Source organism: Lycorma delicatula, chromosome 11, assembly GCF_047948215.1.
Source record: "Lycorma delicatula isolate Av1 chromosome 11, ASM4794821v1, whole genome shotgun sequence".
Lineage (NCBI taxonomy): Eukaryota > Metazoa > Arthropoda > Insecta > Hemiptera > Fulgoridae > Lycorma > Lycorma delicatula.
The window spans coordinates 71,517,893-71,533,137 of record NC_134465.1 but is presented as its reverse complement, the minus strand read 5'-3'; the positions used below and the strand labels follow the sequence as shown (position 1 = coordinate 71,533,137).

The following is a 15,245-nucleotide window of genomic DNA, read 5'->3' as shown; positions in this document are numbered from 1 at the left end:
AAAGAACAAAAATAAACAATAAAGAATAAGCATAGACAAGTGACAATAATAAATACAAAATAAAATACATAAATCAGGAAAAAAATCAGTAAATCATATTCTTCATTCCACTGTTGGAGAGAAATCGCAACAGACGTTTTACACTTTCTTTCTGGTTTAATAGAAATTTCATATCCGAACCCAGGTTTAAGTTTTGTCGGATGTTTCCAAAGATTGGGTAATCAAAGAGCAGGTGGTACACAGATAATTTGACCTTGAAAACCTCACAGATCTTCTGAGAGCCAAGTAGATGAGCGTGGGTAAGTCTGATGGGTCCAATCCTTAGTCGAGTTAAAATGACTTGATTTCTTCTGTTGTTCGGGGAAAGAGGTTTCTCGAGCACGTTATGTAATGCCGTGGGAGGACTCAGCAGCCAGAATCTATTCCACATAGCCCGCAATTTTGCACGGACATGAAGTCTCTCTCACATGTCGATTGTACTCGGATGCCATTTATCATCAGCATCGGCCCGTACGTTCCTGAGCATGCCACAACGGTCAAGGACCCATATCAGTACCACAGTCTTATTTATCCTTGAAAGAATATCATGAATAATCTGGACGATGGATTCAGCACGTTTGCAGCTCGTCAAGTACACTCCTAGAGTCTGTGATTACTAGGAAGATGTCATCGCTACGGGTTTCTATAACTTTCAAGGCGGAGTAAATCGTAAAGGCCTCACAAAAGAACACAGAACAGGTATTAAAGTTTATATAATATCTCGGTGTCAGGAAGAACAATAGAACAGCCACATCCATCGGCCCAGACAGACCCATCTGTGAAGATCAGTGTACAATAAGCCATGTTGTAACCCATTGTACGTCTTAGCCATGTTGTTAAAGAGAAAAGACTGGAAAGCTGTGTCTCTTTACGAATTTTATTTATAATATTTTTATTTATTATCGCATCAACAACTAAAGCAATTAGTGACTATCAGTGTTGCGTAACAGTACCGGTAGACATGAATTCTTGAACAAACTCAGGCCGACCATTCCTGAGACGTGTGGTTAATTGAAAGCCAACCACCAAAGAACTTTGATATTCACGATCTACTATTCAAATCCGAATAAAAGCAAATACCTTTATTAGGATTTAAACCTTAGAACTCCCGACTTCGAAATCATCAGCTGATTTACAACGACGAGTTTACCACTAGACCAACCCGGCGGGGTACCTATAATTTCATCTACTAAGAACTTAATAATACTATTATCATCAACATTTATTGTATAAGCTTAATGAAAATATATATTTAAGTTATTTCAATAATTTTTCTTATCTTTAGTCCGGATAAACGAAATTATATTTAAAAAAAAGAATTTAAATTATGTTCTAGTTATTACTATTTCTTTTCTTTTTTAAATTAATTATGAAATTTATAAACAGCTGTTCTACCTAATAACAGATTTAATATATTTCTGTTACGGAATCACGTTTTAACGGTTCAACAGTTTTTAATAAAACGTAACAAATGATACCGGGTTTTTGTTTTCCATCTTCTCTCTGATTCAAACTTTGACTGTATTAACACATCGACTAATAAATATAACTACAAGGAGACTCGTTCCGGTCGATCAAAATGAACTTTTGCTTTTAATAAAAATAATAATAAAAATTACGTAATCCAAAAAAAAAATTTGCGCATAATGCAAAGTTCTACCAAATATCGTAATCTCTGTACTAATGAAATAAATGATTTTATCAATGGTTTTTCTGAGCATGTAAAATGTGTGAAATAAATTTCATCTGGGTTTTAAATATCATAAAAATAATGTGTGTATATGTATATATATATATATATATATATATATGGACAAGGTGTTTCTAAAATGGTGAGCTGGCTGTACGTAATGGGATTTTAGTTGTAAAACTAAATAAAAAATACCCTGGGAAAAATGGCGATTTCTCCTTCGTTCTCCCACTTTCCGCTATTTTGTATAATAATTTATATCTCAAATACGGATAGACAAATCACATTAACATAAATTACAAAATGGCGGCCATATTTATTTTTTAATCCATTATATCTCCTTAAATATTAGTTTTATCAAAATGTATGTTTTGCTAACATATTAGGCCTTTTATTTTGAACAAAATGACATTTTAGTTTTGAAAATCGGTTAACAAATAGCCGAATTATGGCAGAAAATTGAAGTTGTAATTATGTGTTTTCATGTCCTCCACTTTAAGTTCAATTCGATGAAATATTAATTATTTTTATTTATTGTTGATTCTAGTATTGTAAATTAGTATCAAATTGAATAATAATTTTCTCACAATAATAGACCTAATAATTATGACACAAAATTACAACATTAATTTTCTTCTATAAATCGAAGAGAAATTACTGCAGTTAAGAAAAAATCCAATTTTTGGGGGATTTTCGGTTTTTTTGGACACTTTTGGTCGAGTCGATTGCAATCAAAAGAGGAGATGCACAACTAGACGTTGCAACATTCCTAAATTCAAAATTTCAAAATTCTACGGTTAATCTTTTTTGAGTTATGCGAGATACATACGTACGTACAGATGTCACGTCGAAACTAGTCAAAATGGATTCAGGGATGGTCAAAATAAATATTTCTGTTGAAATCTGAAAACCAAAATTTTTCGCTATCACAATACTTCTTTTACTTTGTACAAAGAAGTAACAAAATAAGTAAATTAATATTTTATAAACGAAACGAAACGATCTTACGATGATACTATAGTTTTGGAATAAAATAGGTTTCATAGAATCATTAAAAGGAAAAGGGCATTTAATTTGAAAATGAATAAAATTAAAACGATATTAATGAATTACTAAAAAATTAAATATAATAAGTTATGTATTAAGATAAAAATACATGTTATTTAAGTGGTAAACTTACTTAGAATAAACAAAATTCGGAAGTCACAGAATTCGAATCCCGTTGAGGCATAGCATTTTTCATGTATTATAAAAAAAATTTTCCATTTCATACTCCTACGCAAAATCTTTGAAGCTTACATGATGAATTAATGATGAAAACTTTATTGTGAACAACGTATTTCAACAGTAAAAAAAAAAAATCCTAAAATTTTTAATGTAAAACAAACACTTCGCGTTGTAAAAAATTTTCTTGCAAACTCAAATAAGAGTTAATTTTTTAATTCTAGTCTCCAGAATTAAAATTTAGCTCTTTTTCTTTTAGAGGTTAGAGGATTTTAATTATGATAAACAAGAAATCTATCTGAAATCAGATCGATGGTGATCTGAAATCGATTTAATAGGATCATCTACAATTTAATTTGGTCAGATCAGTAAGACACTTTTATAGAGATATTTTATGAAACAAAATGCAAATTCCTCAACAAAAAAAAAAAAAAAAAATCGAAAATATCATTTTTATAATAGTACGAGATTGGTTAAAATTTATACTATTGAACAATGAATTTCCCTTTCAAGCTATAACTACATGTACACCGTTCTTACAAAGACAAAGCAAATTATAAGGGTTTGAATGGGAATTAATATCTTTTAACCAAGTAATCCCCTTTTGTAGCATTAACTATTTCATAATTTGATCATAATTTTTATTTAAACGGGATAAATATTATTTGCTTAAAGGGAATGATTATCACATTTAAATAAGACTTATGCTACCAAACCACACAAAGGGAATGTTACAGAAGAATGTTAATAATCACACGGGTGGTTAAAGTGACAAATGAAGAGGTATTGCGGCAAATAGATGAAGAAAGAAGCATTTGGAAAAATATACTTAAAAGAAGAGACAGACTTATAGCCCACATATTAAGGCATCCTGGAATAGTCGCATTAATATTGGAGGGACAAGTAGAAGGGAAAAATTATGCAGGCAGGCAACGTTTGGAATATGTTAAACAAACTATAAGGGATATAAGATGTAGGGGGTATACCTAAATGAAACAATTGGCACCAGATAGAGAATCTTGGAGAGCTGCATCAAACCGATCAAATGACTGAAGACAAAAAAAAGAGATACACTTAATGTTTATTTACTTTAAAGTAACGTAGATTTAAAAGGAAAAACTTAAACATCCTGGAATATTAAATTAACTTAAGTATAGAAATTTTTTGATTTTGTAAAAAGTTAATAAGTTATTTATCGAATTAAATTGATCAACTTGAAAATTTTTGGGAATCGATTTTTGTTTCAAAAATAGAATCCTCCTGGCAGAATGGCATAATGACTCTGACTCTCAGCCGGAGACCCAAAATTCGAATTCCGGCCAGGAATAGCATTTTTCAAACGATATGTATTTTTATTATCCAACAGGAATTAGCCTGTTGTAAAAATAAATAATTACATATATTTTAATAAAATAAAAAATATTTTAAATTAAGTTTTTAATAAATAATATGTATCTGACAATTTTAATTACTAAAAAAGAAAAATTTATTTGATTTAAAAAAAAAATTTGGATTGATAAAATTATTAGTATTAAATTCTTATTTAACCCATATAAGTGATATTAAATAGAACAAGAGACAGACTGGCAACTAAAAATGAAAAAATGCCAAGTTTTTTGCTATAAATAGCTACTTGAAAAAACATCTGTTAATACGTTAGTAAAATTTAAATCAACTAAAAATATAACAGATTAGTTAATAGTCTGTAAATTAAATTATTTTCTAATAACAACTAAAAAAATTTTTACTTCAATTTTAACTTTTTTTTTAAAAATTAAACATTCTTTAATAAAGTAATATTAAATTAATTACACTAGATTAAAGATTAAAAAAAACTAAATACAAATAACTTTTACATTTTTTTTAAAAAGATATAAATATTTTATAACGCATTTCGATCTGTATCATAATACTTAAATGATTTTTATCCATGTTTGAGTACTATCATATTTTAAGATACAATCGGAAGTCATTGAATCATCAATTATGAAACGTTCATTAATAGAGGCAATGCGAAAAGAAAAAAAATATTCGTTTCTGATGATTATATTTTTATTTATATGCATACTACATACTAAATCACATTGAGCAATCTTGTTTTCACATTGTCTAAAACGTCATCTGTCAAGCGAGTTAGTCGACCGCCGTCTTCTATCGCAAACACTACCTGTCTCTCGAAATCGGTTTTCTAGCCTAGAAATTGACATTTTTTCTGGCGGAGGAACACCAAAAAATTTAATTTGTAATGATTCTTCTTACACTCGCATAGGATTTCGTAGCAAAATATTGTTTAAGAATGAAAACTCGTTGTTCTACGGTAAAAGACATTCTGTTCGTAACACGACCGAAAACGGCATAAAAGTTTACACAGCTCAAGGAGAATCAACTCACACTCCCGTATCTATACCGGTTGAGTAGCGATACCAACTTCGTGTCGTAAAACAAAATTTCCCTTTCTTAGAAAAAAATTACCAGAATTTAAAAATTGGGTAACAGGACTAAAAAATCAACCTGTATTTAGAAAGTGTATTTATGGATCCGTTAATATATAAGTAAAGTATGTGGAAGGAAGATTTTGCTAATATTACGACAATTTTACAAGTAACTTCTAAGTTTGTGTTTCAGAAACTGAGTTAAAACTTCATAAATGTGTTTGAGTATATATATATATGGAAACGGCTTTATATTTCAAAACGAGTCATACCAGGTGGTAGAGAAGACAAACGCGGATTTAGATAATTATTACAGAATTACTACTTTAAGGTGTGTTTGAAAGTTTTGTCCGCCATCTTGGATCTTCCATATCGAATCAAACATTTTTAATAGGAAGGTGGACATGTAATAAATGATTTTCATTTCAGAATTGATGAGAAAATCAATGGGGGAACCCGTTTCTCGATAAATGTCTTCGTTTTCGACTTATAATCGATCAAATTTGCAAAGAGGGAAAAATCGATGTGGTAATAAGTGAGGTTAGATGCCCTGTAGCATCTTCTTTAATTCGTATTACCTTCAGAGTTACATCCAATAACAGATTTTAAACAGTTAATATACAAAACATTAATAAATAGCACTATTAATAATATTATTATTTTAGACGTTACTTAAAACAATGTATTTGTATTTAAATAATTAATATGAAATTTAGACCATCTTCTTTTTAATCTTATAAACTGGTTTTATATCTAGAATCTATATTATATAGAAGCGATCAATATAATGCACTGATCAGAATAAAGATTTATTTATTTCCAATAAAATTCCGTATTTTAAAAATATAAAAATATAACTTAAAGAGACGTGTAATATCAAAAAATTTGTTTTATATTATTTTTGTAGAAATATTTAAAAAAAGAAACATATTTACAAATGTTTTTTTAGTTTTCCGCACAATGAGATTATATACTGTACACTAGCCCCCCGTCACAACTTCACCAGTGCTATATAGTTATTTGTGTTTCCCGTAGCGGTCATTCTTTTTATTTTATATTTATTAATCAAGTAACCGGAGTCAGGTGCAGCCAGTCACACATACAATAACGATACCAATGGCTATGGTGGTTGAGTCAAGCACACACATCTTAAAAAAATCGGAATTAAAAAAAACCCGAAAATAATTTTAAAATATCTATCTAAAGAGTATTTGAAAGCCCAAATCTATTGAATATTTACTACAGTCGCGATTGGAAAATTTAAAATCATAGTTTAAAAATTTTTTCACTTTTCATCATCCCTTTTCAAGGTAAAATTTCAAAAATTTAGAAATTGTTTTGTTGAGATGAAGATTACACACACCAAAAATCAAATTGATTTCTTCATTTGTTACAGAGAAATTAAAAAAATAACAGTGTTTCAAGAAAAAAAAATACAAAAATCAATTTTAACCCTTGAAACTCGAAATAAAATTGAAAGGATCTAAAAATTGATTTTTAGATGTTCATAATCTCAATAAATTCAAACCCAGCTCACAAAGTGGTAGACAATCACAGTTAAACTAAATATATCTAAAAAACTTCTCAGATTTCCCAAGAAATATAGGTGAAAATCTAATAGGGATAAATCGGGTAGTTTTTCGTTTATCGCGAACAAATGAATCCTTTTCCTCTTTATATAATAGCATATATACCTATATACACGTATATATATATAAACAAGTAAATACAAAATGATGATAATTTATTTTTCTAATCAATATTTCAAAATAATCGTACGGAAGTAAATATAAAACAACGGAAAAAATTCACTTGAATTTTTATAACCAAATAATTAAGCTGAAAGAATTAAATGCATATCCAATTTTTGAAAATTGGGATGAACGCTTCCTTAAAATTTTCAAAAATTTTCATCATTTATAAATTTATTTCCTTTTTTTACTTCCTTGTACGAATTAAAAAGGAAATATTGTGATCGCGAAAAATTTCGGTCTACAGATTTCAACGGAACTATTTATTTTGACCATCCCTGAATCCATTTTGACTAGTTTCAGCGTAATGTCTGTATGCAAAGATGTATCTCGCATAATTCAAAAACTATTAGCCGTAGAATGTTGAAATTTTGGATTTAGGACTATTATATCATCTAGTTGTGTACCTCTCCTTTTGATTGCAATCGAGTGGACCAAAAGTGTCCACAAGAGCCCAAAATTCAAAATATTTGGATTTTAGACTTTTTCTTCACTGCATTGAAAAGCTCTCATTGAGAGCTTTTCAACGATTTATCATAACTGGTACTTATTTTCATTGGTTCCAGAGTTATAGTCAAATTTTAACATTTTAATTAATGAAATATTTGGATCTTACAAGGGGAAGGCACATCGGTTCAAATCCGACTTCATTTCCTTTTTTATTTTCTTTAATTTAAATATATTGATTTATTAATAATTTTTAACCTCCGATTACAATTAATAGTAATTCAATAATAATAAAGAAAAAAAAAATATCAGAAGTTTTTAATGAAATATAATTTTATGTACTTTTCATAAAAAAAAAAAAAAAAAAAAAAAATGTGTAAATGTAATTTAATAGGCGTACAAGGAAGTCATGTATTGTCCACATCAGATTTAAAAAAAAATTGTTTGTCATAAATTTCTCTCTTCCACCAATTCAATAAAAAATTCCTCATTTAGTAATTTTATCAGTCTAAAAAAGCTAAAATTAGTCAGAACGCAAACTTTACTTACAGCACGATGGCGCGCCTGTCCACTTCTCTTGTGCCGTTTCCACTCGATTTAAATCATCATTTCCCTGAGAAATGGATCGATCATGGTGGTCCACATTCCTGCCCACCAAGATCGCCTGATCTAACATCTTTAGATTTTTACGTCAGGAAATGAATTAAAAATATTGTATACAAACAAAAATACATTCTTGGGAAGAATTAATTGTCCGCATTATGGATGCGGTTGAGCAACTTAAGGACATCCCTGAAGATCTAAAAAGAGCAACAAAATCAGTACAGAAGCGTGCTAACAAATTTGTTGGAAATGGCGGAGTTATTTTTGAACATTTATTATAAACTGATACTTATTATACTTTGGTCAAGTGTAATGTTTCTAAATAAAATTCGAATTTTTCTAACTTTCTTTCTATTATTCAACTTACCTTACACTAATTTATTCAGAATTAAATTCTCTACAAGTTTTTAAATGTCGACAAAAAACATAAAAGCATGTTTTTTTACTTCAATTTTGAGAAATATGGGGTTTTCACTCCAGATTTCTCAAAAACTACGATATGTATATTTCTGAAACCTATTTTATTTGATCTTTCAGGTTAAAAATCATAAGAAATCGTTAAATCTGCTCTTCAATTAAACATCCTAAAAATTTCATTTTGACTTCATTTCACCGGGGTAACTGAAATCCGAACGATACATTCACTAGCCGTAACTCACAAACGAAGCATTTTAAGGCATATGTTTGTATGAACCTTTTCAATTATTTTCACGATTAGATTAAAGTAACAGGAGAAATAAAAAAATAAAAAATGTATCACGATTACTTAAGCTAATCTTTCTCAATCGATACCTCATTATCGATCAATTTTAACCACATTATTAAAGTATTATATATATATATATATACATATTAATGCACAGCTTGTCGTGCATGATACTTTACTCTATAATTATAAATATGGTTTTATACATTAAGGTATTTATTGATAATAATAAATTAAATGTTACAATATCTTGAATAAACTACAGTGTAACGTTTTAATGAATGTTTTATGTTTTATTTTTATATCAGCTACAAACAGTACAGAACAAATTTCCTTTATAGCATTCTTGTTAAAGCCAGTAAAAGATTCAAATTTTTATCAGGAAGGGAAACAAAGTGTTAATAATTTTAAAATAACTGGAAAATTATTACGCGACTTTCCCAACTAATAATAATACAAATTAAATTAGTTAAGGGCCAAATAAATTTTTTTTAAATATAAAATAAATATCTTTTTACAGGAGAATAAATTTAAAAAACTTTTCTAAAAAATATTCAGATGTTAAAAAAAATATATTAAGAGGTTAAGTTTAACAGATTTTCTTAAGTAAAGTTTTCTCTAAACTTAACAACGTCTTCAGCAAAAGCTAAAATAGGAAAATGAACGTTTTCATATTGCTATTCGGCATTTTAGAACTTGGATCTGTATTGAAAAAGAAACAAAATAATGTTAAACATTTATTGATAGTTCTATATATGAAGTATAAACTTTGAAAACAATCTTTCTAATATTTAAACCGATGGGAAATATAGCAAAGAATAAAAAAAACCGTTTTATTTCAATTTTAAGAAATGGGAGTTGATTTTTTAGAAAACAATTTTTTGGTTATTTACATGTGCATGAAATTAACAAATTTTCTTTCTCAAAATGCCTCTGAAGAAAATCGAAATTCGTTTTTTTGTGATAAACTTCCCTCAACAAATTTTTCAAAAAAAAAAAAAAAATTATATATGACCCTTCCTCCATATGTAAAAATATTAGTGTCAAACTTGAAAAAAAGAAAACGGTTTGGTCAATTGAAAAATAAGGCCAAAAGCGTGCAACACATGTAGGTACATGTTATTTTATGGTATAAATAAATATTTTAACCCTAAAAGGTAAATTTTAGCAAAAAAAAAAACCTGTTACTCCATTTTTGACATAATCACCATCCTCTTCCCTTTAATATCGTTATTCTAACTATATTCTCCGGGGAAATAAAGAATATTCCCTACGAATTATTAAAAGTTTTTTTCCCCGTTAAATTTTAATTTTTTAATTCTATTGGATATCTAAAAAAAATTGGAATTAAGAAATGAATCCAGTTTACAGTTTAAAAAGTACTTAAAAATAAAAATTTTATTGGCTTTAATTTTTCTTTATAACCAAATAATTAAGCTGAAAGAATTAAATGCATATACAATTTTTGAAAATTGGGATGAACTCTTTCTTAAAATTTTCAAAATATTTTGAGAAAATTATATTATATTATCTTATCATTATATTATCTTAAAATATTTCGTAGTAAGTATAAAAAGACTTAAAATAAGGATGAAAAACTGTATTACTAAATGAGAATAGGCCTTATAACCATTTTTTAAAATACAGAAACTAAACAAGAAACTTATACCTAGATTGTGGATAAAGCTAATCGACCGGATATGTCTAGTGATGAAGGCGTCTTCCCAAATCAGCTGATTTGGAAGTCGAGAGTTCCATCGTTCAAATCCTAGTAATGGCTTTGATACGGAACTACTAAATAATTTTATACAGATTTAAATACTAGATCGTGGATACCGGTGTTCTTTGGTGGAGGGGTTTCAATTAACTATACATCTCAGGATTGGTCGAACTGGGACTGTACAAGATTATACTTTATTACACTCATACATATCATCCTCAAGTAATATCTGAACGGTAATTCCCGGAGGGTAAACAGGAAAATTAAAGAAAAGATTGGGGATAAAGCTGCCATTGAAAATAATAATTTTTTACAAGAATTTAAAAAAGGAAATATTCTCACCCACAACTTGAATTCTATTATTTTATTATTTTAGATTTTAATAGTATATCTTTAATTTTTTTAATTTATATTATCAGTCATTTGATTAGTTTGGTACAATTCTCTATTCGTTGATATTCTGCATTAATTTTTTCAACAATTTAATCATATTCGTCATAATAGAAACAGGTAAAGAATTATTTTTATTTATAAGAAATTAAGACTAAAACTAAATGAGTGTTTCGCTTGTAAAAAAAAAAATAAATAAAACAAAATACAAAAGCTTACAAAAAGAAAAGTCTTTTTGTCTCTGTATAGAGATTAAAAATTAAAATAGGAATATCTTAAAAAATAATACCAAGTAAGAAAAAAAAGAATTATGAATCGGTCGTGGAAAAACAGTACACAAAATAATTTTTTTCAAAATATTTATTGTTAAAAGAAATTTAAATTATTGGAAAATCTATCAACGATACAGATAATTTATTGTTGAATAATAAAAATAGTGAGCGAATTATCTAATAGCCTATTTAAAATTGATTAATTAATTTTTCTTGTTTATTTTAGTGAAATTATGTTTAAGGAATATTGATATTACGCTTAAACTTTATAGTTCCTTGACTTTCTCGAAATAACAGGATCTCTAATCTTGTTTACTACGTAAAAAAATAAACAGACGTTATGTGACCAGTCCTAGTCGAGAGTTTAAAAGTTATACATTCCTTTCTTACCGAATGTTCTTTTCTCCTTTCAATTCGAATTGTACACAGATAGTTTTTATCTTTAATTTTCAGTTGTTTATATATTATAACATTTATCTACTGAAGATTTTATTTTTCATAATTATTTTTATCATAGATTAATTAACCAGTCCAATATTTTATATTGGACTGGTATATGTCCAGTCCAAATATTTTTTTTTTTTTTTTTTTAAGAATTTGTTACAATTAAATCTCTTGTCTGTTGCGGTTCCTCTCCTACGAGTACAGTGGAATGAAGAATACGATTTAGTGATTTTGTGTGATTTATCTATTTTATTTTGTATTTATTGTTGTTACGTATCTATGTTTATTCTTTATTGTTCCTGTTTCTTTATTGCTTATTTTTGTTGTTTTATAGTAAACTACATGATAGCGTTACTTTAGACTATAATTGTTGATGCGACTATAAATAAATGCCTTAAAAAAAAAAAGAAGAAATCTCTTAATTTTATTTTTTATTATTTTTTCCCCTTCTTTTTCCCGCCCGGTCTCGAATTCGCAACTAAACATACACTCGGCTCCGAGGATGCCATAGTTAATTCTATTGCCTTTTGTGAACCCCACCATATAAATTTTAGTATATTTTTTTTATAATACCGTATTTAAATATCCTTTTATTATTTTTATTTTTTTTACTTTTGTGTAACGTAAATAATTGTAGTTTTTCGATGGTTTTTTCACAATATTTTTTTTGAAAATATAACCTGTTGTATTGTTTTGTAAATCTGCTTTTTCTTTTTATTTTTAAATAATATGTTTTTCATACTCTCTCTTTAAAAAAAAAAAATTATATTATTGTATAAAATACAAATAAAAGTTTAACTCTGTCCTTTAAATGTAGCAAAAAATATATAGCTAATAAAAAAAAAATTAAAGATTTTAAAACATAAACAGGTCATATTGAAATTCTCTCTATATCTGAAATTTACCTCCTGAGAATATTTAAAATTAAGATATATTTCAGATATTAACAGAAGCTAAAATAATATAATTTTTATAAGCTTTATTGAAATCGGTAGAGCCATTCTTAAATTTATGAACAAACAGATGTGTAAATTAATTTACTTAGTTCAAATTTTGGAATTTAAACACAGAGATATTATACAAAAAATATTATTTTGAAGTGAAGAATGTACAGAAGAATTTTAATTTTGTTTTTAACTTAATTTTAATACTGATACGCAAATTATCAAGTCAATTGTTTTTAATATATATAACAAATCTTCTTCTTTATAAAACTTTGATTTCAAATACTTGTACTGTTTTTGTTTTCTTTTTATATCTCTTCTATTATTTGTTATAGATAGTTAATTTATTTACCATAAGATGTAACTATGATTTCAAACACGTGTATAATTTTTTTTAAGAATGTACAAAAAACAATATGTAAAATATATTTGGCCTTACAGTTACAGAATGTAAACTGGGAATTGAATTAAAAGAGATACAATCAAATTTTCAACAACAAAGAAATTTGTAAGAACAAATGAACTGAATTTGATTTTACTTTATCAAATTTCTTTTTGGAAATTATAGTTATAGAATTTGGAAAAATATAGTTAAAAGAAGAGACAGACTTTAGGCCACATACTAATGCATTCTGGAATAGTCGCTTTAATATTGGAAGGACAGGTAGAAGGAAAAAATTGTGTAGGCAGGCCACGTTTGGAGTATGTAAAACAAATTGTTAGGGATGTAGGATGTGTGGACTGAAATGAGACGACTAGCACTAGATAGGGAATCTTGGAGAGATGCATCAAACCAGTCAAATGACTGGACAAAAAAAAAAAACAAATTTCTTATAAATTATAAAATTCACTAAAAAGTGATAAAAAAACCTTTTTAAATGAGTGGCTAGGATAGAAAACGTTTGAAAAAATTTGTTGCAAATCATATCAGATTTAATTGTTCCCATTAATAATCTTTTGATAGGAATAAAAAAAAATAAAAAGATAAAAACTTCATAAAGGAGAATAAATCAAATATATATTTTTTCTAATAATTAGGCTATCCACTGCAAAAGTTATTAATCAAATCGGATCATTGGTTTTAAATTGAATTTTAACAAAGGAAACGCAAATTAAAAAAATAAAATCTTAAGCAGTTCTACGCAAGAAGACCAGCTTTGAGATATTTTATTTTGTTTCCACATTCCAACTTGTAGCATGAATAACAAACCACGTTTCTAACTTGCCCCGTTCAAATTTTTTCGATTTTAAATTGAGCATTACTCAAGAACGACTCAACTAATCTTCATTAAATTTTCACACGCACAACTTCAGATATACTACTATTACAACTTTTTTAAATATGAAAGAATTTTATGTGATAGTTTTGAAGATTTTCGAGTAATAAATTTTTATACATAGCCTATATAAATTTATAAGGACACCAAAATTTAGGTCAGTAGTATTTTCGTACTCCTCATACTCAAAACATAAAGAAAATTCATTTTCACCCCCCACTCCAACCATGCAACCGAAAGTTATTGTAGAAAAATTTATAAAAACCAATGTTACTACGTATTTATATTTTTAAAGCAAACTTTTAAATTCTGAACCACCCAGTGTGATATAATTTATAATTTTTTTTTTAAATTAACAAATATTTAAATACCTTTTTCAGCTAGATACTGTCCGTATGGTCCGCCTTGATCTCCAAGTCTAATAAACGTAGCAGGCCCATTGCCATCACTTCTATAAATATATCCAGTCGCTTGTGAATCCAGATCGGATGTTTTCATTCTTTCAACGTACAATTTTTCTCTATGTACCGTTGGATTAGATGCGTTTATCTTATCGGTAATAAATCCAATAAATAATAAAACTAAAAACTTCAAAAAAATCATATTGTCCTTTTGAGATTTATCTACCTAATATGTATTGAATAGATAAGTACTAGAAAAATCTGCTATAATTTTTTTATAAAATAACACTTATATACAAAACATTGAATACTTACATTCAATCTATACAACTCAACTGATATCCGGTCCCTTATATTCATGTTATTTAACAAGAAATATTCCCCCCACTACCTCATTTTAACAAAAATAATTTCTAAATGGGTTGACCGCCACGCCACGCCAGTGACGCCGGTTATATCGCGTCATTGCCAATCCAATAGCAAGCGACATTACTTTACCGCGAGAAAAGTATGTAATGACTATGACACAGAGTCGCGACCACAACGCAAATCGGCCTTCAGAGTTTTTTTTTTATCATTATTATTATTACTGTTATTATTATTATTTTTTTTTTTTTTATTAAAACTTACCTTTCATTCACACGTATAGACACTAGCTTTAACAAACAATAACATAACATAAAACGTATCTACATTGCAAACCTATCAATCATATCATATCAATTGAATATAACGAATTTGTAATAATCACATATCCCCTCTTACTAGAAATAAATTTTTAAACTGGTCATTTTTTTTTAACACATCTAACATATCAGTTGACATGTTATAGAATAACATATCATCAATATTAAAAATAAAAACAAAGTTTTTTACTTTATTTATTTGTTATTTTTATATCTAAT

At 27.5% G+C, this 15,245-nt stretch overlaps 1 protein-coding gene across 1 annotated transcript in view; it reads right to left on the bottom strand.

Annotated features, from left to right (window-relative positions):
* LOC142332175 (uncharacterized) overlaps nucleotides 1–14,687 on the bottom strand; it is a 34,646-nt gene extending 19,959 nt beyond the window's left edge. Inside the window, exon 1 of the mRNA XM_075378454.1 lies at nucleotides 14,311–14,687. Within this exon, the coding sequence (XP_075234569.1) occupies nucleotides 14,311–14,542 (232 nt within the window). The 5' untranslated portion in view covers nucleotides 14,543–14,687. The remainder of the gene's footprint in view (nucleotides 1–14,310) is intronic.
* Nucleotides 14,688–15,245: the final 558 nt, after the last annotated feature.